Source organism: Ranitomeya imitator, chromosome 6, assembly GCF_032444005.1.
Source record: "Ranitomeya imitator isolate aRanImi1 chromosome 6, aRanImi1.pri, whole genome shotgun sequence".
Classification (NCBI taxonomy): Eukaryota; Metazoa; Chordata; class Amphibia; order Anura; family Dendrobatidae; genus Ranitomeya; species Ranitomeya imitator.
This window is the reverse complement of record NC_091287.1, coordinates 352698152-352724693: the sequence shown is the minus strand read 5'-3', so window position 1 is coordinate 352724693 and position 26542 is coordinate 352698152. Positions and strand designations below refer to the sequence as shown.

The following is a 26542-nucleotide window of genomic DNA, read 5'->3' as shown; positions in this document are numbered from 1 at the left end:
CTAAATGGCTTTTGTAAGTTTTCCAGTGAATCCGCACATGTTTTGTTTGGGGATGCAACCAACAGTTTTTCCACTAACCACAGATTTTGAGTTGTGGGGGGAGGTCAGACATTTTCCTCCTTCACTTGTTTGATGAGGAGGCCTAATTTTACTTCAAATGCTTTCACATGAGATTGCATATCACAGATGAGCTTGCCCTTTCCTTGAAGTTGCTCATTGAGGCTGTTAAGTAACTCTATTACATCTGTCAGAAAGGCTAGGTGTCATTTCCATTCTGCATCATTGGGCTCTGGTGGTACTTTGTGTTTTGAAAGCAGAAAAGCTGTGATCTGTGGAAGAAAGTCACAGAAATGTTTCCAAACTTTCCCTCGACTCAGCCAACGGACTTCTGTGTGGTGCAGAATATCTTCATAGGCAACATTTACCTCAGACAGAAATTCCTGAAATTGTCTGTGGTTTAATTCATTGGCACTGATGAAGTTAACACAAGATACCACAATTTTCATAAAAGTCCCACTTCAGTGATTTACTACACAGCACCTGTTGGTGGATGAGGCAGTGTACGGCTACTGGATAAGAATGGTTTTGTCCATCTCTTGGTTAATGCGAGCAATTACTCCGTTCTTAGACACCACCATGCTAGGAGCACCATCAGTTGTCACACTGGCTAGTTTAGCCCAGTCCAGCTCCAAACCAGTCACAGTTTGGCAAACCTTTTCATAGATTTCCTCTCCTGTAGTTGTTCCTTTGATACTTTGCAGTGCAGCAAGCTCTTCTGTGACTTCAAAATAGTCATTCGTCACATGAATAAAAATTAGAAGTTGTGCAGAATCACGAATATCATTACTTTCTTTGAATGCCAAGGAAAAATAGGAACGTTTTTTTTTAGGAGTTTTGCAAATGCTGATGCAAATTGTCTCCCCTTTCTTCAATCCTTCGTGTAATTGTAGGTCCTGAAAGACTCCCTGTACTAAATACATCGGCCTTCTCTGGACACATCTCTTTGGCAACAGAAAGAAGGCATTCTTTAACAAATTCTCTCTCCGCGAATGGTCTGCCAGTGCACGCTATTAGCTTGGCAACTTGAAAACTTGCTCGCAGTGATGAAATATTTAGCTGCTTCTCCTTCACAAAAGTATTTTGCTGAGTTGTCAGTGTATTTTTCAGTTTTATTATTTTATCTTTTCTCAGTTCCCCGACCAAACAATCATATTTATCTTTGTTGAGTTTGATAGTGTCGATGCAAATTGTATTCTTTGAACACAGACACTGTATTCTGGCATATCAAACACACAGCTCTTTCCTTGTATTGCATAAAAAAGTAATCATAAGTCCACTGTTCTTTGAATATCCTACACTCTGAGTCAATTTTTCTCTTTCTTGATATTATTATTATTATTTCCTAGGGATTCCAAATTGCTATTCGTAAAATACCAATATATGTACAGTGCTACAAAAACAATATGCCAGCAATAAAGGAGACATACAGACTGCACTGCCCATCAGTGCAGTCTGATCAGTGCCCATCCATGCAGCCTTGCCAGTCCATATTATTTCAGCCTCACCAGTGCCCATATTGGTGGAACTCCACTTTTACCTCAGACTCAGACTGGTGTGATGCGAGAGCCCCAATAGGCAGGTAAATGTCCCCAATAGGCAGCATAGGTCCCCAATAGGCATAATAGACATGACCTGGCGTTAAAAATAAAAAAAAATGCAAGTACTCTCCTATGTCCCTTGCTGCTCTGAAGAGTCACCCACTTGACTCAGTCTTCTTCTTGTACAGGCGGCATGACCTCATCAGGCCGTGCAGGTGGTGTGATGACAGTCACAGTGTTTGTGCTGCATACAGAGGGCCGCAAGTCTTCCAGAGTGGCAGCGCATTGCCTTTCCTTGCCGCCTCGTCATTCCACCCACGATTACAGGACCCGCCAGCATTGAACTTTAGTGAAGTTCAATGTTGGCCGGGCCCAGGGGCGGCCACGGAAGTTAATTACCGGTGTAGCAGGGGTAGAATGAACAGCTGCTCGGGGCAGACCACGGGCTCCAAAGTTGCTGCTATGTCTGCTACCCCGGTAGTTCCGCCCGTGGTTGAGAGACAGAAGGAGGGGAGTCAGTGAGTGCGGCGCACATTCTACACATGCGCACTGCGGGCCCAGGACAAGTCGGTTGCTAAGCAGGGCAGGCAGCGACAGCAAAAACTCCTGTCGGGCCGGATAAATGTCCTTGGCGGGCCACATGTGGCCCGCAGGCTGTAGTTTGTGAACCCCTGTTCTATGCCATATATTTTCATAGCTCCTTCATGATAGTTGTCATGATAAAGAGCTAGTGTAACTGGAAACACGTCGACTGTTGTGCTATCATATTTGTTTTTTAAACTCTACTTTTTCATGTTTTAATCTACAAATAAATGTGATGTTTTAATGAATTTTGAGGTTGCTGGATTTTCCACTTTTTTGTTTCATGCTCGTGTGCTAACAGTGTCTTTGATGTGCTCGGATGCTATGTTTGAGTCCCCGTGCCTGTTCAACAGCCGCCAGACATACAGGGATAGCCTGTTTGTTAAGCAGTCCCTGCATTTGTTGCGGCTGTCAAGCAGCTGCAGCAACTCGAACATAGCATTCGAGCACGCCGAAGATGCCCTATTAGCACATGAGCATTCTCGGATGACCCCTTGTCTCAGCATGCTGCTCATCGCTAATAGTAATTTCTATAATAGTGTCACAAAGCTCATGATTATTCCATTTTATCCTTACATGATGCATCAAGACACTGCGATTAATAATATTTGAGCTCTAATATTGCTGTAAACTCTAAAAACTTAAGGTACTTACCAGTTTTTAGTCAGAGCGTGAAAGCCATCCAACCACGTCAAGGTGTACCTATAATATGGATAGTCCCTAACCGCTAAATGTCCTACCTCTCTATGTGCCAAACCATCCTCATCTGAATGGGGCTTGAAAAAGAAACCAGGCATAGCTTGCAATTAAAACCTTGTGTGGGAAAGATGGATAAGGGTGCTTACCTCTGGAGGGGGCCAGACTCCCCCAAACACCCCCAATATGTATTGCTAGAAAAAATAGGACCTGCATACCTTTAGTATTACATTATTGCCCAGGTGCACAACTATACAATGTGACATACTTTTGTGTAGTACTTATGGGGGCTGGGAGGGGAGTGCACCCCTCCAGGGAGCTTTTAATTGCGAGCTATCGGGTTTCTTTTTCATTTCCCATTCAGATGAGGCTTGGCTTGGCACATGGAGAGGTAGGACATTCGTTATAGGGACCATCCATACTTGGGTACACCTTGTTGTGGTTGGATGGCCTTTGCGCCCTTTGATCAAAAAACGCTAACTAAGTACCTTATGTATTTAACAATTACAGTAATATTGCAGTTATTGTATGTACCGTCTATGTATATGTTTGTATATTGACCACAGCGTATTTGTACACTTGTACATTAATTTAATACTAAAAGTGTTCAGGCCCCATTTTTCTTTCTTGAATTCCACTTCATCCTTTCTCATGAAGGACAGATTAATGCTTATCTTCTGAAACAATCTTAGTTAACCCATTTTACTCTGCATTGGCTACAGTTCCTTGTTGCGCTGACAGATCAGATCGCTCATCTGTTTTGTCATGACTCCTAGATCCCTGAGCTGTCATAGTCTTTTTGATGATATCATAATCTATTTAGTAAAGAAAAAGATCCAAAACCATACCCAGTCCTGATTTTCAGCTCAGTCAGTCATCTCTTAATAAACCTGCAGCATGAAACTCTATAGACATTCCTTTTTTTTATTTCGCAGTCAAGAAGCCTTGAAAAGTTAATGAAAATGCACAATTGCCCATAAAATCTATGCAATCCCCTGTGGAGTAATTTGTGTGCAGCCTTTGTGTTGACTATGTTTCTGCATGCAGAAGTGATTTTTGACGCAGAGAAATCTGAATGTATGTATCCTATAAATGTATATCAATATGGGAATAAGTTTTACAGAATGTTTTTTTCTTTTGCAGCTGGACAGGACCTGTCCCAGGTCATGACGTCTCAAGGCCTAGTATCCTCCTCTAATGGACAACATGAGATCACGCTGACAATTAATAATACCAGTTTAAGTCAAGTCTTGGCACATGCAACCGGCACCACTCCTACTACATCATCGGGGTCCCCACAGGAGATCACTCTCACTATTTCTGGTTAGTTTAAGATTTCCATGTGTTCCTTTCTTTTTTTCTCTGTATTATGTAGCTGGTGAATACTCTATAAGCTCGTTATTGTTGTGAAGGCAATGTAAAGGTCAGAAATGCTTTTTTCACTCAGTGGTTGGTGGATTTTCAGCCATCACCTGTACTGGACAATTTGAGAGATTTACGTACAATACTTAAAAATCCTCATAATAGAATGTGGATTTAATGTAGCAGCTAAAGGGCAAGTTACATCATGAAACAAACTAATGGCATTCATGAATACTGCCACTACAGGATGCCAAGCATGGCTAGAAACCCTGCTGCTCACTTTTCCAAGGTCCTTTGAACGGGAACTGTGAGCAGGTATTAGAGCAGGTATTGCTCGCTTTATTCTGCGGTGCTGCCCTCACTGCCACTGAAGAATGAAGGTCACGACAGGTTGTGCTGAACAAGTCTTCCTAACCTTCTGCTAGTGAGGCCTCATCAGTGTATACTCTATGAGGGAGATCAAGATCTTATTCTATGTTACACTGATACCTGATCGCTTCTTTTTCTAACTGGTAACATTTCATATCATTCAATTTTTGCTACAATAGAAAATAGAAGCAAACCCTCCTTGCAATGATTTCTTCCAAGTTTCATAAAAGTTTGTCACGGGTGAAACCACATGGTTGCAATCAGTAGCATATACTGGGTGTGGGGTTGGGGGATGAATTCACTGTTAAGACTTCTCCACCGTTTTTTTTTATTATAAATTATGTTTCTCTTTTGCATTGTTTGCTATGTTTTCCTGACTTTTTAAAGGGTTGTCTTAGGTTTATAAGTGGATAAAGCTGTAAAAATATGTAAATTGTTCAATTTACCCCAAATCTTCTCGATTCTCAAGAACAGATGGATTTTTAGTTTTAGAGAGGACAATTTATTGCTTAGGTTACCGGCCACCCTGCAATCCCAGCGTGGCCAGTCACCTAGTCAAGCTCATGGTGCAATCAAGCTCTATGCTTTACAGTTTGCTCAAATCACTCTGAAACTTGCCGGAACCGAGCAACATCAGTCCCCCTGCGTTTTTCCCATGCTGCAGAGGTAATGAAAGGTAGGAAGCCGGAAACGGTGTGCTCCTGAAGTTACACATCTTGAGACAATCCCTTTAACACTGCTGTTTCGGGAGCAGCTGGAGACAAGGACCAAATGCAGGTGCGCGTCACAAAATTAAAATATCATTGAAAAGTTCAATTATTTCAGTTCTTCAATCCAAAAAGTGAATCTCATATATTATATAGAGTCATTACAGAGTGATCTATATCAAGTGTTTATTTCTGTTAATGTTGATGATTATGGCTTACAGCCAATGAAAACACAAGTCATTATCTCAGTAAATTAGAATAATTAACAAAAAACACCTGCAATGGCTTCCTAAGTGTTTAAAAAGGTCCCTTAGTTTGTTTTAGTAGGCTCCACAATCATGGGGAAGACTGCTGACTTGACAGATGTCCAGAAGGCAGTCATTGACACACACTCCACAAGAAGGGTAAGCCACAAAAGGTCATTGCTAAAGAAGCTGGTTGTTCAGAGTGCTGTATTAAAGCATAGTAATGGAAAGTCGAGTGGAAGGAAAAAGTAAGGTAGAAAAAGGTGCATAAGCAACCGGGATAACCGCAGACTTGAAAGTATTGTTAAGGATTGTTAAGAAAAGGCCATTCAAAAATGTTTGGGACATTCACAAGGAGTGGACTGCTGCTGGAGTCATTGCTTCAAGAGCCACCACACACAGACGTATCCAGGACATGAGCTACAAGTGTCGCATTCCTTGTGTCAAGCCACTCATGACCAATTGACAACACCAGAAGCATCTTACCTGGGCCAAGGAGAAAAAGAACTGGATTGTTGCTCAGCGGTCCAAGGTGTTTTCAGATTAAAGTAAATTTTGCATTTCATTTGGAAATCAAAGTCCTAGAGTCTGGAGTAAGAGTAGAGAGGCATATAATCCAACCTCTTGAGGTCTAGTGTGAAGTTTCCACAATCAGTGATGGTTTGGGGACCATGTCATCTACTGGTGTAGGTCCACTGTGTTTTATTAAGACCGAAGTCAGTGCAGCTGTCTACCAGGACATTTTAGAGCACTTCATGCTTCTCTCTGGCCACAAGCTTTTTGGAGAGGAAATTTAATTCTCCAGCAGGATTTGGCACCTGTCCACACTGCCAAAAGTACCAATACCTGGTTTACAAACAACCGTATCACTTTGCTTGATTTGTCAGCACACTCGCCTTAACTCCATAGAGAATCTATGGGGTATTGTCAAGAGGAAGATCAGAGACGCCAGACCCAACAATGCAGACGAGCTGAAAGCTCCTATCAAAGCAACCTGGGCTTCCATAACACCTCAGCAGTGCCACAGGAGGCTGATAGCTTCCATTCCACGCCGCATTGATGCAGTAATTGATGCAAAAGGAGCCCCGACAGAGTATTGAGTGCATTTACTGAACATACATTTCAGTAGGCCAGCATTTCGGATTTTAAAATAATTTTTCAAGCTGATGTTATAAAGTATTCTAATTTGCTGAGATAATGAATTTTGGGTTGTCATTGGCTGTAAGCCATAATCATCAACATTAACAGAAATAATAAACACATGAAATAAATCACTCTGTTTGTAATGACTCTATATAATATATGACTTTCACTTTTTGTATTAAAGAACTGAAATAAATTAACTTTTTGATGATATTTTAAGTTTGTGAGATGCACAACTAGAACCTGTTTTTTTTCCCCTGAATACTACAACCTTGACAACCCTGCCTGTCCTGCCACTGCGGTATCGGGTTCAGGAGAGAAGACAATTGTCACTTGAAGAGGTCTGAAGGTTGCTTACAGTGAGCTTATGGAAAAAGTCTGTATGATTGCTTTTGCAAGTACAGCTATCTGACCAATATCAATTCAGTCAGACCAATATTGATCAAATTTATCCATGTAAATGACTGACAGATCTGAATAAAGTCTGAAACATCTGCCCAAAAACGTATATGCGTGTAAATATCTGAATTGGATAGTAAGCGGACCTGACAAGGTTCCTGTCCACTGCTCTCATCCAATAATAGGATGTGCCATAATATTGGCAGTGCCTTTTTGGGGTTCATACACTCACGCCTGCTTCGGTTTTACCACAATTAGGGGGCCACAGTTCCGGGAGAAGAAGGAGATCTCTGGATAATATATTGGGCCTGAATTAATAAATCCAAAATGGAGTCTCCCCCGTCCCTCACAATTAGCCACAATAAACATACAACAATGTAACCCTGCCTCTGATGATATGGAATCTTGCTGCAAACTCTTCCTGAAAGGACAGCAATTATGAGTCTAAAAAACATCCAGTGGCCAGTGTGAAAATTGCAAGATTTACTAATTTTTCATTTATAAAAAAAAAGATCATAATATTGAAAAAGAAAGACATTTAAAAACATTTAAAAAAAAAAATACATGTGACAAAGAAACCTGATTTAAACAATAGATTATTTTCTGTTAATGTTTTTTAACTATATATACCTATCCTCTTATGTGCCGAGATTCTTCAGTTCACTATTAACACCAGATTTTTGCAAACCTCTGATTCTGACTGTTTTGTTTTTGTAGGACAAGATATAATGCAGCTGGGCCCTCCAGGAGGCAATGAGCTGAATGGAAACATGAGGCTGAATACACCTGCAATTACCAGCCAGACTCCAGAAACATCCCTATCTTTAAGCAATGATCACATTTTATCACAGACCACTACGCTAACTACCACTTCAGGTATCGCAAAGCAATTAATCCTTTTTTATTACGTTGATGTATAGGAATGTTTAACTTAACTTACCATCTCAGCAATCACATAAAACAGTGGGATCACTTACTTTGCCCCAATAATTTGCACTAAATTTAGGCATGTGCCATGGCCTTAAAGCCCTACACCTAGTAACAAATGCAGAAAAAATGTCTATAAACACATAATAAATGCCTGGCATGTTCGACAAGTTTTTGACAAAACTAAACCAAAATTTGCGCAGTTCACTTAGTAATCTTTAATTGCTTTAAGTTCCTCCCTAAGAGGGACGACCTTTACTTTAGATTTGAATAAAACAAATTAAAGACAATGTGTCATCAGAAAATGACATGGTTTATGTCGGGTTTTTATGTTTATGTTTTTTTTTTTTAATGTGTTTATTATGTTTAAGCACCACTTCTGCAATTTTATTATTATGGCACTGAAGTGGTACCACTAACCTAAGTTTCCTGCCCCTAGTAATACACACTGCTCAAATAATAAAGGGAATGTTTAACCCCTTAACGACCGTCGATATACCTTTTAACGTTGGCAGTTAAGGGTACTTAAACCACAGCGCCGCTTTTTAACAGCGCTGAGAAATAAGCGTATAGCGCCCCCCCAGAGTCGGAATTTCTCTGGGGTCTCAGTTCCCAGGGGTAGCTGATACCCCAGACAACATGATTCGAGTCGGTTTTTACCGACCCTGGTGTTGCAATCGCCATTATTAACAATATAACGGCGACCGCAAAAAAAAAAGTTTGATTTTCCATTTCATTTCTCTCTCCTCTGATGTGATCGCACATCAGAGAAGAGAGATATAGGGTCCTCTGATCACTACCGCCCCCCCCCCACCCCCCCCTTGGTACCTCTTGTATCCCTGCATACCCCTGTGAAGTCAACCGGGCCGCCGGTATCTTCTTCCGGGAGAAAATGGCGGGCGCATGTCCAGTGCGTCCGCCGAGATCTGCCGTCCAGCAACAATAGGAGATTTTTCCGATTGGTTCATTTTGATCACTGTGATAGACCCTATCACAGTGATCGAAATAAAAAAAAAGTAAATAAAACACCCCCTTTATCACCCCCTTAGTTAGGGAAAAATGATAAAAAATATATATATTTATTTCCATTTTTCTATTAGGGTTAGAGATGGGCTACAGTGAGATGGGCTAAAGTGAGTTGGGCTAAAGTGAGATGGGTTTCCAAAATTGTGCTGTTGTAAAGTAGACATGTGGGAAATGTTATTTATTAAGTATTTGTGTGATATATCTCTCTGATTTAAGGGCATAAAAGTTCAAAGTTTGAGAATTGCTAAATTTTCGCCATATTTCCATTTTTTTCATAAATAAACGCAAGTCATATCAAAGGAAGAAATTTTACCACTAACATGAAGTACAATATGTCTCGGAATCAGTGGGATCCATTGAAGCGTTCCAGAGCTATAACCACATAAAGTGACAATGGTCAGAATTGTAAAAATTGGCTTGGTCATTAAGCACCAAATTGGCTCTGTCACTAAGGGGTTAAACAACACAGTATTGCACAAAGTCAATCACACTTCTGTGAAATCAACCTGTCCAGTTATGAAGCCACACTGTGGCATGAGGCAGTGTCTACAACCAATAGAAGTTGCTCAGGTAGTGCAGCTCATTCAGGAGCAGGACCACTATCTCCTCCTTTGTGCAAGAAGCAACAAGAGGAGCAGTGCCAGAGCCCTGCAAAATGACCTCCATCAGGCCTCTAACATCCATGTGTCTGATCAAACTGTCAGAAACAGACTCCATGAGGGTGGTGTAAGGACCCGGTGACCACAAGTGGGTGTTGTGCTAACAGCCCAACACCATGCACCGTGATTTGCATTTGCCCAGAGAACACCAAGATTGGCAGATTCGACATTGGCACCCTGTGCTCTTCACGGATGAGAGCAGGTTCTCACTGAGCACATGTGATAGAGCCTGGAGACCCCATAGAAAACATTCTGCTGCCTGCAACATTCTCCAGCATGACCAGTTTGGTAGTGGGTCAGTAATGGTGTGGGGAGGCATTTCTTTGTGAGGCAATATGCAGGTGCATTGGGCCCTGGGTTCCTTCTGATGCATGAAATTGCTAGGCCTTTTGTGGCTGAAGTGTGTCAACAGTTCCTGCATGATGAAGGTATTGATGCTATGGACTGGTCTTCTCTTTTCCCCAGACCTGCATCCAATCGATTTCATCTGGGACATCATGTCTTCTTTCATGCACCAACACCACGTTGCACCACAGAATGTCCAGGAGTTGACTGATGCATTTATCCAGGTCTGGGATGAAATCCCTCAGGAGAACATCCGCCACCTCATCATTACCATGCCCAGGCATTGTAGGGAGGTCATGCAGACACGTAGAAGCCACACACACTACTGTGCATCATTTTCTTGTCTTGTCGCATTTCCAGTGAAGTTGGATCAGCCTGTAATTTGATTTTTCACTTTAATTTTGAGTATCTTTCCAAATCCAGACATCCATGAGATATTAGTTTTGATTTACATTGATCATTTTTATGTTTTATTGTTCTCAGCTCATTCCACTATAATGAATAAAGATTTGCTACTGAAATATTTAATTCAGTGCTATCTAGGAGGTGGTATTTTAGTGTTCCCTTTATTTTTTTTGATCAGTGTAGTTACCAGCCACCATGGTTATCTGTGTGCTCCTGACTGTCTGGGCGATCCATAAGTGACAACTCAATGTAAGTCTACGAGAGCCAGTATGAGGCTAGAACAAGCATTTGATAGACTTACATTGAGGGCTTGTGACTGGTAACTCTTATTTCCGGTGAGTCAGAAATTGTGGTCACAAGATGTTGGCACGGGACTGGAGCGGTACCAGGAAGAGCTGAAGACCAGCACCTGGTAAGTTTACTAAGGGTCCGGGAACTCGGATTAATAGCAGAAGTAAAGCGTGGTGCTTTGAGAAAAATAAATCATACTGGCCGCTAGGCTTAGTGTCTCCCTGTCACTGCTGCAAAATTGTGCATCCATTAACAATCCAAATGAAAAGCGTGATGCAAAAAAATGCATGAAGACAGATATTCAGGCAGTGTCTCCACCGCCTACAACTTGTAGCACTACCGTAACACATCCTTTAGGATTCTGATGGCTTTTATTTATACTGATACTTTTTTATCTTATAGAATTGACCACATCGACAGGCAGTATTCCTTGCACAACATCCATGGCTCAAACCCCAGTATCTACACAAAATCTGGTTATGTCATCTGGAGTAGGAGGAGATGGGAGTGTAACCCTGACACTGGCAGACACAGAGAGCATGCTGACTGGGGGCCTTGATGCTGTGACACTTAACATTACTTCTCAGGTATGGGCTCATTTAATTCTGAATTCTACCCTATAATTACAGTCCTACCATTGTATATTTCCGTAATGCCGACACGATATATTAAGTGCCATTATGCTGCATATCATGGTGATGAACGTCGTAGACCTATCAACTCCATGGAAGCTATGAAGGATGGGATGATTTAAAACTTTAGTAGGAAGGGGACGAGAACATGAAAAATATGATACGGTGATGGTCATTCTCAAAAGTTAACTCCTTACATTTTCTTGGGACTTTAAGTCCTTAAATGTTACTGTGTATGAGAAGAATAAATACATTAGTAAGAGGAGGACAGAAACATGAAAGGTATGGCTGAATGGTGAGAGACATTCTGAGTCAGATAATTCCGTACGTTTATTTCTGTATGGGATGAGCTAACATATCACTAAGGGGAGGACAAGTACTTTGTAGGGTGGAGGAAACTTCTTATATTCCACTGCGGAAAATGGAGACTTGGATATAATAAACTTGAAGGATAAATTGACTGAACAACTAATAATAATACTAATAATAACATTTGAGTTATTTCAAATATACCACTCACATTGCCAAATCCGATGCATACATCTATATCCATGATGGCAAATAAATGTCACACATTAATGGAGCAAGAAACAAAAAACATGCATCCATATTAGTGCTCCATACTGAAAACCTACATGTCTGTAGCTCTAACAATTCAAGATTCAGGAGCCACATTTATAGAGTAACCATCATTTTACAATAATACACACAAAAATAAGCAAGTTTGCAATATATCTGACCAGAAAAATCTTTCTTCTTCCGCTGCCAAAATTGATGTCATTATTAAAATTCTCAATTCTGAGGTATAATCTGTAGTCCGTAAAGACCAGCTTGCCCATTACCGAGATAGGAGGTAACAGCTGCTCCTGATGATATGATATGTATTCTGGAGGCGTTATAGGCAGAGCTCCTCCCTCCTCATCCCCCTCCTATCTACATAGTGGAACTTTGAACGTAAAAACTATTTAACGCTCTGTCAGTATCTTCTGTATATTGCCTTCCTGTTAGACCTTTTAAATATAAAACACTGACTAATAGCTTTAAAATGGTATTCTTATATTACCGTATATACTCGAGTATAAGCCGAGACCCCTAATTTTGCCACAAAAAACTGGGAAAACTTAATGACTCGAGTATAAGCCTAGGGTGGGAAATGCAGCAGCTACTGGTAAATTTCAAAAATAAAAATAGATATCTATAAAAGTAAAATTAATTGAGACATCAGTAGGTTAAGTGTTTTTGAATATACATGTTGAATCAGGAGCCCCATATAATGCTCCATAGATATTATGATGGGCCCCATAAGATGCTCCATACAAAATACGCCCCATATAATGCTCCAGAAAGTTCATGATGGGCCCCATATAATGCTCCATAAAGTTCATGATGGACCCATATAATGCTTCATAAAGTTCCTGATGGACCCATATAATGCTCCATAAAGTTGATTATGGCCCCATAAGATGCTCCATAGAAAATTTGCTCCATATAATGCTGCATATAGGTTGATTATGGCCCCATAAGATGCTCCATAGAAAATTTGCCCCATATAATGCTGCATAATAGTTGATTATAGCCCCATAAGGTGCTCCATAGAAAATATGCCACATATAATGCCCATCATATCAGTCTAGTTTATGCTGATATGATTACCGTACTGTATATCTGCTGCTGCAATAAAAAAAAAAATGACATACTCACCTCTCGTTGCTGCCCGCTGCTCCTCAGCGTCACCGGCTCTCTGCAGTGACTTCCAGCAGAGGGCGCACACACTAATTACGTGAGCATGCCCTCTGACCTGAATGTCACAGCCAGAGGACACAGAAGTCACAGTGCGGTGGTGGAACGGGGACAGGTGAATATCGCAAGTGCCGGTGTCCTGAGCAAGCGGCGGCACAGGCACATGGTCCCCATAGCGCACCGATGTCCCCACCTGATCAGGACCCCGGCACTTGTCCCGGTACCAACGCCAACTGCTGGCCCTGTCAGCAGCCACTGGAACACTTACCGAGGCTGCAGGGGAGCGTGGGCATGTTCAGGAGACGCCGGGGACCTCTGCACTGGGACCAAAAAAAGGAGCTGAAAAACTCGGCTTATACATGAGTATATACGGTATATTGTTTTATTTAGCATGAAAATAAACACGTTTGCAATTGACTTGCTTTTCCTACCTGCTATCATTGTACATAGTGTATAGATGGTTGCCATAGAGCTTGGCCACCAGAGCCTTTATATATGTAAATATAGTGATAGCAGTGTACAGTGCACTATATCAATAGTAAAAGAATAAACACTGAAAATGTAGGCCCCTTAAAAAATAGTGAGGAAAGAATGGTTGTAGATGACGAGGAAAAAGCTAACATATTAAACACCTTCTTCTCCACGGTATTCACGGTGGAAAATGAAATGCTAGGCGAAATCCCAAGAAACAATGAAAACCCTATATTAAGGGTCACCAATCTAACCCAAGAAGAGGTGCGGAACCGGCTAAATAAGATTAAAATAGATAAATCTCCGGGTCCGGATGGCATACACCCACGAGTACTAAGAGAACTAAGTAATGTAATAGATAAACCATTATTTCTTATTTTTAGGGACTCTATAGCGACAGGGTCTGTTCCGAAGGACTGGCGCATAGCAAATGTGGTGCCAATATTCAAAAAGGGCTCTAAAAGTCAACCTGGAAATTATAGGCCAGTAAGTCTAACCTCTATTGTTGGTAAAATATTTGAAGGGTTTCTGAGGGATGTTCTTCTGGATTATCTCAATGAGAATAACTGTTTAACTCCATATCAGCATGGGTTTATGAGAATTCGCTCCTGTCAAACCAATCTAATCAGTTTTTATGAAGAGGTAAGCTATAGGCTGGACCACGGTGAGTCATTGGACGTGGTATATCTCGATTTTTCCAAAGCGTTTGATACCGTGCCGCACAAGAGGTTGGTACACAAAATGAGAATGCTTGGTCTGGGGGAAAATGTGTGTAAATGGGTTAGTAACTGGCTTAGTGATAGAAAGCAGAGGGTGGTTATAAATGGTATAGTCTCTAACTGGGTTGCTGTGACCAGTGGGGTACCGCAGGGGTCAGTATTGGGACCTGTTCTCTTCAACGTATTCATTAATGATCTGGTAGAAGGTTTACACAGTAAAATATCGATATTTGCAGATGATACAAAACTATGTAAAGCAGTTAATACAAGAGAAGATAGTATTCTGCTACAGATGGATCTGGATAAGTTGGAAACTTGGGCTGAAAGGTGGCAGATGAGGTTTAACAATGATAAATGTAAGGTTATACACATGGGAAGAAGGAATCAATATCACCATTACACACTGAATGGGAAACCACTGGGTAAATCTGACAGGGAGAAGGACTTGGGGATCCTAGTTAATGATAAACTTACCTGGAGCAGCCAGTGCCAGGCAGCAGCTGCCAAGGCAAACAGGATCATGGGGTGCATTAAAAGAGGTCTGGATACACATGATGAGAGCATTATACTGCCTCTGTACAAATCCCTAGTTAGACCGCACATGGAGTACTGTGTCCAGTTTTGGGCACCTGTGCTCAGGAAGGATATAATGGAACTAGAGAGAGTACAAAGGAGGGCAACAAAATTAATAAAGGGGATGGGAGTACTACAATACCCAGATAGATTAGCGAAATTAGGATTATTTAGTCTAGAAAAAAGACGACTGAGGGGCGATCTAATAACCATGTATAAGTATATAAGGGGACAATACAAATATCTCGCTGAGGATCTGTTTATACCAAGGAAGGTGACGGGCACAAGGGGGCATTCTTTGCGTCTGGAGGAGAGAAGGTTTTTCCACCAACATAGAAGAGGATTCTTTACTGTTAGGGCAGTGAGAATCTGGAATTGCTTGCCTGAGGAGGTGGTGATGGCAAACGCAGTCGAGGGGTTCAAGAGAGGCCTGGATGTCTTCCTGGAGCAGAACAATATTGTATCATACAATTATTAGGTTCTGTAGAAGGACGTAGATCTGGGGATTTATTATGATGGAATATAGGCTGAACTGGATGGACAAATGTCTTTTTTCGGCCATACTAACTATGTTACTATGTTACTATGTTACTCAAAGCAATCACTGACAGGCCATGAGTATGTAGTTACAGAATGAATGTATTTACTATAACTGTTACTCAAGGAAGATCACCTCCTTTCCAAGCAACCAGACAGTAAGGAGACTGCCGAGCTTGGAGTTGCTCAAGGGACAACTAGAGAATACTTCTATAATCACTCCTGCCTATTTGATCAACCCAGCCCTTTCTTTTTTCCCCCCTTTCTCACCTTTTATTCTAATATTTACCCTATTTTCTCTCCTGCTGTCCTGGTCCTCTTGGGTTTTTATTCTCGCTGACATTGTTTTCTGATCCTCATGTTTAAATTTACTTTATTCGATTGAATGGGAATTTTTTAATGGGTTGAATATATAATTTATTATTTCACCCTGAACAATTTCTCCTTAGTTGTTTCCCAGATCTGTGGTTTGGAGAACTTTTTTTTTTCTGCAGTTCATTCAAAAACATACTTATCTTGTGACTATAGCTGCCAAATATACAACCCCTGGAAAAAATTATGGAATCATCGGCCTTGGAGGATGTTCATTCAGTTGTTTAACCCCTTCATGACCGGGGGATTTTTTGTTTTTCCGTGTTCGTTTTTCGCTCCCCTCCTTCCCAGAGCCATAACTTTTTTATTTTTCCGTCAATTTGGCCATGTGAGGGCTTATTTTTTGCGGGACGAGTTGTACTTTTGAACGACATCATTGGTTTTAGCATGTCGTGTACTAGAAAACGGGAAAAAAATTCCAAGTGCGGTGAAATTGCAAAAAAAGTGCAATCCCACATTGGTTTTTTGTTTGGCTTTTTTGCTAGGTTCACTAAATGCTAAAACTGACCTGACATTATGATTCTCCAGGTCAGTACGAGTTCATAGACACCTAACATGACTAGGTTATTTTTTATCTAAGTGGTGAAAAAAAATTCCAAACTTTGCTAAAAAAAAAAATTGCGCCATTTTCCGATACTCGTAGCGTCTCCATTTTTCATGATCTTGGGTCGGTTGAGGGCTTATTTTTTGCGTGCCGAGATGACGTTTTTAATGATAGCATTTCGGTGCAGATACGTTCTTTTGATCGCCCGTTATTGCATTTTAATGCAATGTCGCGGCGACCAAAAAAACGTAATTCTGGCGTTTCGAATTTTTTTCCCGCTACGCTGTTTAGCGATCAGGTTAATACTTTTTTTTAATTGATAGATCGGGCGATTCTGAGCGCGGCGATACCAAATATGCGTAGATTTGATTTTTTTTTTATTGATTTATTTTGATTGGGGCGAAAGGGGGGTGATTTAAACTTTTATGTTTTTTTTATTTTTTTCACATTTTTTTAAACTTTTTTTTTTTACTTTTGCCATGCTTCAATAGCCTCCATGGGAGGCTAGAAGCAGGCACAACTCGATCGGCTCTGCTACATAGCAGCGATCTGCTGATCACTGCTATGTAGCAGAAATGGAGGTGTGCTGTGAGCGCCGACCACAGGGTGGCGCTCACAGCCACCGGTCATCAGTAACCATAGAGGTCTCTAGGACCTCTATGGTTACCATCCAGACGCATCGCCGACCCCGATCATGTGACGGGGTCGGCGATGACGTCATTTCCGGCCGCCCGGCTGGAAGCGGTAGTTAAATGCCGCTGTCTGCGTTTGACAGCGGCATTTAACTAGTTAATAGGTGCGGGCAGATCGCGATTCTGCCCGCGCCTATTACGGGCACATGTCAGCTGTTCATAACAGCTGACATGTCCCGTCATTGATGCGGGCTCACCGCGGAGCCCTGCATCAAAGCAGGGGAGTCGGCATCGGACGGTATAGTATATCCGATGCCGGTAAGGGGTTAATTTTGTAGAAAAACAGCAGATCACAGACATGGCACAAAACTAAAGTAATTTCAAATGGCAACTTTCTGGCTTTAAGAAACACTAAACGAAATCAAGAACAAAAAATGTGGTAGTCAGTAATGGTTACTTTTTTGAACCAAGCATAGGAGAAAAATTATAGAATCACTCAATTCTGAGGAAAACATTCTGGAATCATGAAAAACAAGCAAAAACCACTCCAAAACATCACTAGTATTTTGTTGCACCACCTCTGGCTTTTATAACAGCTTGCAGTCTCTTATGCATGCATGTGGAGCTTACTCTTTGCCACATGGGTTTTTTTTGCCTTCCTCTGGATCAACATGTTGGGGCATGTTAGGTTAGGCTATGGGTTGAACTAGATGGACTTAAAGTCTTCCTTCAACCTTAATAACTATGTAACAAACTTTCTCTGATTGCTGTTGCCAGATCAGCTTTGCAGGTTGGAGTCTTGTCATGGACCATTTTCTTCAACTTCCAAAGATTTTCTATGGGCAGCACGGTGGCGCAGTGGTTAGCACAGCAGCCTTGCAGCGCTGGAGTCCTGGGTTCTAATCCCACCTTGGACAACATCTGCAAAGAGTTTGTATGTTCTCTCCGTGTTTGCGTGGGTTTCCTCCGGGCACTCCGGTTTCCTCCCACATTCCAAAGACATACTGATAGGGAATCTAGATTGTGAGCCCCATCGGGGACAGTGATGATAATGTGTGCAAAATGTAAAGCGCTGCGGAATATGTTAGCGCTATATAAAAATAAAGATTATTATTAATTGGATTGAGATCCGGACTATTTGCAGGCCATGACATTGACCTTATGTGTCTTTTTTCAAGGAATGTTTTCACAGTTTTTGCTCTATGGCAGGATGCATTATCATCTTGAAAAATGATTTAAAAATCAATGAACAAACACAAAAAAAATACCGCGCTATAACCGCCCCTCTAAGGAGGCTACTAGTGCATGAATACCCTATTGGTATATGTAAGACCAACTGGCTGCGGGCCCAAAGTGAAAGTGAAAGTACAAATAAAGTGCACGCTTATATTACGCCCCTAATTGGCACCTGGTTCCACAGCACAATCTAGCTCCAACAGTATTAATATTTACTCACATCTACCTGCTTAAGGGTAGAGAATTACCTACTTCAGCCGCAGGGTTGATGAGGCTGGCGTGCAGGGGTCCCGTGGCGTTCCTATACAGCAGGTGGGGCGGAAGAGATGCTTTGGCCGCAGGGTGGATGTGACCGGCGTGCAGGGTTGCTGCGCCGCTCCGGATCAGCGGGTAGGACGGAGGAGGTGTGGGCAGTGCAGAGCCAGAGGCGCCCCGGCCGGTAGCGACACTGGATGCACGCAAGAAACAGGACGGTGGCCGATACCAGTCGGCCGCTCGACCTGGCAGTGACGTCACTAGCTACGGAAGCAGCGAAGGGTCAGTTTCAACCAACGCGTTTCGAGGTGGGACGCACCTCTTCGTCAGGGTTACGGACCCTTCCCTGTGAAGCCACATATATTGATGTAAACTAATTACCTCCGCCCCCTCACCTTAACCCTTTGCAAGCCTGATTAACCTATCGGTATATTGTGAGCTGTCCTTCATAGATACTCTTTCCTATTAATGAGGTCAATCGGTCCTTTTTATTAATCTAATAATATATATAAAAAAGAGAGCTAAATTTTATTACCATACATTTAAGACTACAAGTAGACAACAATAAATAATAATAGATAATAAAATAGCTATAAATACTATAAATACTAAAAATACTATAAAAATGCACATGCGTGCAATTGATTGAGTGAACAGTAATTCATTAAAAAGACAACAAACTGCTATGATATTGATATAAACACTAGAAAAAAAAATATATATATATATATGAATAAAGATAAAAATAAAGATAAAAATAAAAATAAACATGTATAGAAGTAGGAGAACTGGGGTGCAAAAATTACTGTAACTTAGTGTGCGCACATCTGTAAATATATATATACACACATTTTCTATCGGATATGCATCCCAGGGATATCAGATCTCCATACTTGAATGTGGTTAAAAGGCATATAGCTCTAGCTCATGATTGAGGCCATTAGGGGCCAAACTATCCAACATAAAAATCCATTCGGATTCCTTCCTGGACATCTGCTTGATAAAATCACCCCCTCTCCAATTAGGATGGACTATCTGAATGCCACAAAAACTCATACTTTTAAGAGATTGTTTATGCTTTTCTTTAAAGTGGCGCGAGAGTGGATGCCCCATAAAACCTTTTAAAATGTTCTTACAATGCTCCTTTAAACGGATACTAAGATGCCGTTTAGTGCGGCCCACATACAATTTATTGCATGCACATTGTATGATGTAAATTACCCCCTTTGAATTGCATGATATATCATCTCTAAATTTTTAAAAGTATTTCAAAAGTATTGTTGTCTACTTGTAGTCTTAAATGTATGGTAATAAAATTTAGCTCTCTTTTTTATATATATTATTAGATTAATAAAAAGGACCGATTGACCTCATTAATAGGAAAGAGTATCTATGAAGGACAGCTCACAATATACCGATAGGTTAATCAGGCTTGCAAAGGGTTAAGGTGAGGGGGCGGAGGTAATTAGTTTACATCAATATATGTGGCTTCACAGGGAAGGGTCCGTAACCCTGACGAAGAGGTGCGTCCCACCTCGAAACGCGTTGGTTGAAACTGACCCTTCGCTGCTTCCGTAGCTAGTGACGTCACTGCCAGGTCGAGCGGCCGACTGGTATCGGCCACCGTCCTGTTTCTTGCGTGCATCCAGTGTCGCTACCGGCCGGGGCGCCTCTGGCTCTGCACTGCCCACACCTCCTCCGTCCTACCCGCTGATCCGGAGCGGCGCAGCAACCCTGCACGCCGGTCACATCCACCCTGCGGCCAAAGCATCTCTTCCGCCCCACCTGCTGTATAGGAACGCCACGGGACCCCTGCACGCCAGCCTCATTAACCCTGCGGCTGAAGTAGGTAATTCTCTACCCTTAAGCAGGTAGATGTGAGTAAATATTAATACTGTTGGAGCTAGATTGTGCTGTGGAACCAGGTGCCAATTAGGGGCGTAATATAAGCGTGCACTTTATTTGTACTTTCACTTTCACTTTGGGCCCGCAGCCAGTTGGTCTTACATATACCAATAGGGTATTCATGCACTAGTAGCCTCCTTAGAGGGGCGGTTATAGCGCGGTATTTTTTTTTGTGTTTGTTCATTGCTATTTAGTTTATTGACAGAGGTCGGCACAACCCCTGCCTAAGTACCAGCTGCTTTCCTGTAATTTTTATTTATTTGTTCTTTCCCTCTCTCCTCTTGGATTCATAGTAGTGCAGCGCCAGTGTGGTCATTGGTTGAGTATGATTTAAAAATCCCCAAACATCTTTTCAAGTGATAGGATAAGAAAAGTGTCAAAAATATCAACATAAACTTGTGCATTTATTGAAGATGTAATGACAGCCATCTCCCCAATTCCTTTACCTGACATGTAGCCCCTTATCATCAATGACTCTGGAAATTTGCATGTTCTCTTCAGGCAGTCATCTTTATAAATCTCTTTGGAACGGCACCAAACAAAAGTTCCGACATCATCACCTTGCCCAATGCAGATTCGCGATTCATCACTAAATATGACTTTCATCCAGTCATCTACAGTCCACGGTTGCTTTTCCTTAGCCCATTGTAACCTTGTTTTTTTCTGTTTAGGTGTTAATGATGGCTTTCGTTTAGCTTTTCTGTATGTAAATCCCATTTCCTTTAGGTGGTTTCTTACAGTTCTCTCACAGGTGTTGACTCCAGTTTCCACCCATTCGTTCCTCATTTGTTTTGTTGTGCATTTCCTGTTTTGGAGACATATTGCTTTCAATTTCCGGTCTTGGCACTTCAATGTCTTCCTTGGTCTACCAGTATGTTTGCCTTTAACAACCTTCCCATGTTGTTTGTATTTGGTCCAGATTTTAGACACAGCTGACTGTGAACAACCAACATCTTGCAACATTGCGTGACTATTACCCCTCTTTTAAGAGTTTGATAATCCTCTCCTTTGTTTCAATTGACATCTCTCCTGTTGGAGCCATGATTCATGTCAGTCCACTTGGTGCAACAGCTCTCCAAGGTGTGATCACTCCTTTGTAGATGCAGACTAACAAGCAGATCTAATTTGATGCAGGTGTTATTTTTGGGTATGAAAATTTACAGGATGATTCAATAATTTTTTCCTCAGAATTGAGTGATTCCATAATTTTTCCCCTATGCTTGGTTAAAAAAGTAACCAAATATCGACTACCACATTTTTTGTTATTGATTTCTTTTAGTGTTTCTTAAAGCCAGAAAGTTGCCATTTGAAATGACTTTAGTTTTGTGCCATGTCTAATCTGCTTTTTTCTACAAAATTAAACAACTGAATGAACATCCTCCAAGGCCGGGGATTGCATAGTTTTTGCCAGGGGTTGTATAATGACCCTGGAGTCTGGAGGGGAACAAAATGCAGTAAAATTACGAGTACTGACTTGGGTGATTCCTTGCTACTCCCATACTAACGTTGCCCAGGTTCCCTGCTGATCTCTGTACTTCCAGTTGAACCTGGACACGCATGTGACCACTGAAGCCAACTGCTGGCCACAGCGATAACTGCAGCAGTCACAGGCCAGCAATTACATCGGTGTCTCTCTTTTGGTCAGAAGAAAATCAAGAATGTAAAAAAAAGATTATCTTCACATTTCCAATGTAAGATTATCTTCATATCTCCAATACAAACCTAAGCCCCACCATGGGATAGTAACATTTACCATAGAGATCAGTAATCCCTGTAGCCTGTTACATGTCTATCCTTGTATTAGGAGCCATCATCTGTGTATTAGCTGTCCTCTTTATACATTTTGCCCAGCTTGTTTTTGCAGTTTGATTACGGAACAGTCACGTACCGGATTAAGAGGAAATGTATGCGCATATATACATTTAATATGTGTACATGACATGTGCATGTTTGTGCCAGCAGCGGAGTAAAGTGGCTGGTGCTTTAGTTAACCCCACCATCACCATCTACTGTAAAGAGCCCATAATATTCTATGCAAGGGCAACATAAAATAGAAATTCGCAACCCATAAAAGTCTCATTACTATCCCCTCATCGGCGTCTTATTTACCGGGCAGCGTTCTGCCAAGCCGGTGTTGTATCTGGATATTATTGGTGTAAAATTAAAGCAATGAGAGGAATTATAATAAAACATTGACTGAACATAAATTAATTGCTCAATATGGCCCTGAAAATAACAGTCAAGAGGAGATGTTAATTGGCACAGCTTGCAAGGATTCATTTCTAGTAAGTCGTCTTAAGTGGAAACCAAGTCTCTTGGCGGCTGAAGAAATTAACACTAATTCAAAGAGGCTTCTGGGTGAGCACACTTAATCAAGTTGTCATTTTGTCTCATATGTAGGAAATGCAATTTGAGGGTTGAGTAATACTGTTGGTGCATGAGTATGACAAACAGCACCTGTGCTCACCGCTTAGGTAAGCAGCTAACCTTATCAGCCGTGTTTTTGAAAAACACCACCCTGAAGGATGACTTGGAACGGCACAGATCCTGCAGCACCTTATTCTTATCGAATAGGACTAATAGTACATGGAAATAAACTATGAGCAGCGTACTGCACAGGAAGTGCCCAGTAACAGCTGTTGGACCGAGCAGCACAATGTTATGCTCTATTAAAACCCACCTGTCTTTAATCCTCATATCGCCAATCGATCAAACTGACAAAATCTCAGCAGGCGGAGAAACGCTATCGTTCAACAATAGATGGGACAATATGGCAGCGCCAGCTATTCAAGTGGGTTAAATAATTGCTACATGAAATGCCCCAGAGATTTTATATTTCATCCTCTAGCTGCACAGAACTTTTCTAGTTGTTGGGACAGATTTATTAATATTGTCTCGAATTTAGACAGCGTAACACTTGGCGAGACCGGCAGAATCTGATCCAGATTTATCACAGTGGCTCAGTCTGTGTGATGAATTGGAGCATCTTTTTAGGACTGTTAGACATTATTTTTCTCCCTTGGTACCAATATTATAAACCAGATAAAGGTTCCTCCCAGTGGTGTAAATTGCAACTCATGGGCCCCGATGCGAAAGCTCCAACAGGGCCCCAAATATTTTAAATCTTTAATAGTAATAGTCTTTTGCTATAGGCCAAAAGGACTTTTACGGCCCCCTAGGCTCCAGGGCCCAGGTGTGATTGCAACCCATGCACCTGTTGTAGATACGCCCCTGGTTCCTCCGATTATTACAAATGGCAAAGTTTACGGCCCCTTGTGCTGCATTTGCATCTGTTTTAAATACCCATGTGCTGTCCGGCCAGCACTGACCAATAAAGTTTTATTGATCCATACACACATCCATTTTAAAAATAGATTCATGTTTCTGATCTGTTAGACTCGGAGCATATCCTATTCTAATCTGTTTTTGACGATCAGTTAAACGCAGATTGAAAAATGGAAGACATAGGCCCCGATTCATCAAGACTGTCCAATCCAATACTCCAGATTCATTAAGAGACTTGCGCTTTTTAATGAATCCGGAACGTCTCACAAGTGGTGTGTGCCTTGTCACTAATCTTACTCCAGTAATTGACTGGAGTACAAATTCTATAATGGATGCCACAGCGCATCATGAATTAGAAAAGCGGTAGAGTCATACCCCATCCCACCCCAGCTTTTCTCATTTTGGCGAAAATAGCATGAGAACACCAAAGGTTCGAACAGCTTTGCGCAGCTCTGTTATAACGCAAAAAATGTCCCCCAAAGTAAGCGCGATCAAGATGCATAGGCACTGTCATAGGAGGTCATACCTTCCATAAAGACAGGGAGGGGGACATGTATTGCGGCACTTAGATAGTGGTTGTGCCCTTACTGAAGCCTGTTAGTGTTCTCACTTTCTATAATACCCCTTTTTTGGTAATGTAGAATGTGCTGCTCCCAAAAAATGCCCCCCAAACTATGATGCCCTCAGCAAAGTTTGATGCACGCAACACAGTATGATGCCTGTTATGGACCTGGTGGTTAGGAGCACCCGGAACGACCTGATGGTTAAACTCACACAGGACAAGCTCTGGGAAGTGGGAGCTCTGCGCGACCGCAACCCCTAATCCTATCACACAACTAGAAATAGCCGTGGAGCGTACCTAACTCTACCTAGACGGCTCTTCACAGCCTAAGAGCTAACTAGCCCTAGAGATAGAAAATAAAGCCTACCTTGCCTCAGAGAAATTCCCCAAAGGAAAAGGCAGCCCCCCACATATATTGACTGTGAGTAAAGAAGAAAGTCACAAACACAGAAATGAAACAGGTTTCAGCAAAGGGAGGCCAGACTTACTAAACAGACTGAGGATAAGAAAGGTATCTTTGCAGTCAGCACAAAAAACTACAAAAAGACCACGCAGAGTGTGCAAAAAGACCTCCGCACCGACTCACGGTGCGGAGGTGCCACTCTGCATCCCAGAGCTTCCAGCTAGCAAGGCAAAATCATGAAAGCAAGCTGGACAAGGACACAATGAACAAATAATTAACTAGCAGGGACTTAGCTTTTGCTGGAGTAGACAGGTCACCAGAAAGATCCAAGAGCGAACTGAACCAGTACAAGAACATTGACAGCTGGCATGGAGTAACGATCAGAGTGGAGTTAAATAGAGCAGCCAGCCTAAGACTAAACTAGGTCACCTGTGGAAGGAACCTCAGAACCAGCAGCTCCACCCACAGCCACCAGAGCGAGTCCATGGACAGAACTCGCCGAAGTACCATTCATGACCACAGGAGGGAGTTCGATAACAGAATTCACAACAGATGCCCCGGCCGAGCCTCCAACATCGTATAATGCTTCCAGTCATCCCCACTCTCAGTATGATGCTCTCACAGTCCCCCACGCAACATATTGTACCCCACAGCCACCGAACACACAATGTGATAGCCCCCATGGTGCGACACCCAGAATCATGGCTGCCACAGTATCCCCGCCCCCCCCCCCCCTCCCCACAGTATGATGTTCACACTGCTCACAGTCGCCTCCCTGTTCCACCATTGAGTTCAACTGTATCCGCATGTTAGGATAGAGATACCATTGAAATCAAGACGCAGGGGATGGCGCCATCTATCACATAGCATTCCCAAATTAGCAAGCCCCATAGGTAGTGTGTGGTCTGCCGCTATCTACAGTATGCCCCAGCATTACTTGCTGTACATGTTATACATATGAACGGGAGGTTCTTGGCGCACAATTCTAATAGTGTAAGAACATCACATGTATATGTAAATATAGCATTAATGCAATTTATAATCCGCACATGCAATGCTATTTCTGCCAGTCCTTGCTCATCTTTTGCATTGCAGCCCCAGCAGCGCTCCCCTACCTGTATGTTTCCTTTTTCTTTGTGCTGCCTGACTTTGTTCTGTTGTAATCAGACAGACTACTATTACTGTAGCTCCAAGTCATTATTCAGATGAGGCTCCTACCCCAAGACTCAAACTAGTAAAGTCAAATTCTGCACCTCATTCAATTATGTTTTATTTAACAAGTTTTTCGTTTGACTTTTAAGTTTTATACCATATAGCCTCCATAATCGTCTATCGCTGCCGTCGCTGAGCTCTGGTTCAGTGACTTCAACTGTTTCCTCGGATAATTGCGGATGCTTAACCCTAATGATGATTACCTGCTCCTGGGTACTAATACTTGTCCTAATGTGCTTCCCGGGGCTGCTTTACATGCAGATTCTGCTAGTTGTTTGGGTAGAACAGAACATAACACCCACAACTCTAATCGCTTTCTGCCGCTCTGAACCACTCAGGGCTAAAATCTACATAAATGTCAACTGATTGAAATGTAAAAAATCCCGACATTCAAATATCTAGAAATGAGCAAATGACTTAACAGCCATATATTACGGCGTCATCATGAACATATCTATACAATGGATATAATGTATTTATATTTAATATGTTAGGATAACTTTTCAGTTATCCTATCCAGAGCTCTTGATTGCGACACATTAGCAACGTTACTTATTTTCCAGCTTTGATATTGACGTTAATTTATTACAAGGGGGATGTGTGAGATTTACATTTTTTTTATCCCCAGAAGCCGTACTGTTTGCGACCATAACCTATAGCTAATAATACGGCCTTGCTGTGTTCATTTTTCTGGGGATTAAAAGCAATCC

The 26542-nt window shown here is 41.8% G+C and overlaps 1 protein-coding gene across 2 annotated transcripts in view; it reads left to right on the top strand.

Annotated features, from left to right (window-relative positions):
• Positions 1-26542, top strand: part of ZNF236 (zinc finger protein 236) — a 222001-nt gene that overhangs the window by 163051 nt on the left and 32408 nt on the right. For both annotated transcript variants that reach the window (XM_069730951.1, XM_069730952.1), the window contains exons 26-28: positions 4020-4199; positions 7819-7977; positions 11157-11341. In XM_069730951.1, coding sequence (XP_069587052.1) covers positions 4020-4199; positions 7819-7977; positions 11157-11341 — 524 coding nt within the window. The remainder of the gene's footprint in view (positions 1-4019; positions 4200-7818; positions 7978-11156; positions 11342-26542) is intronic.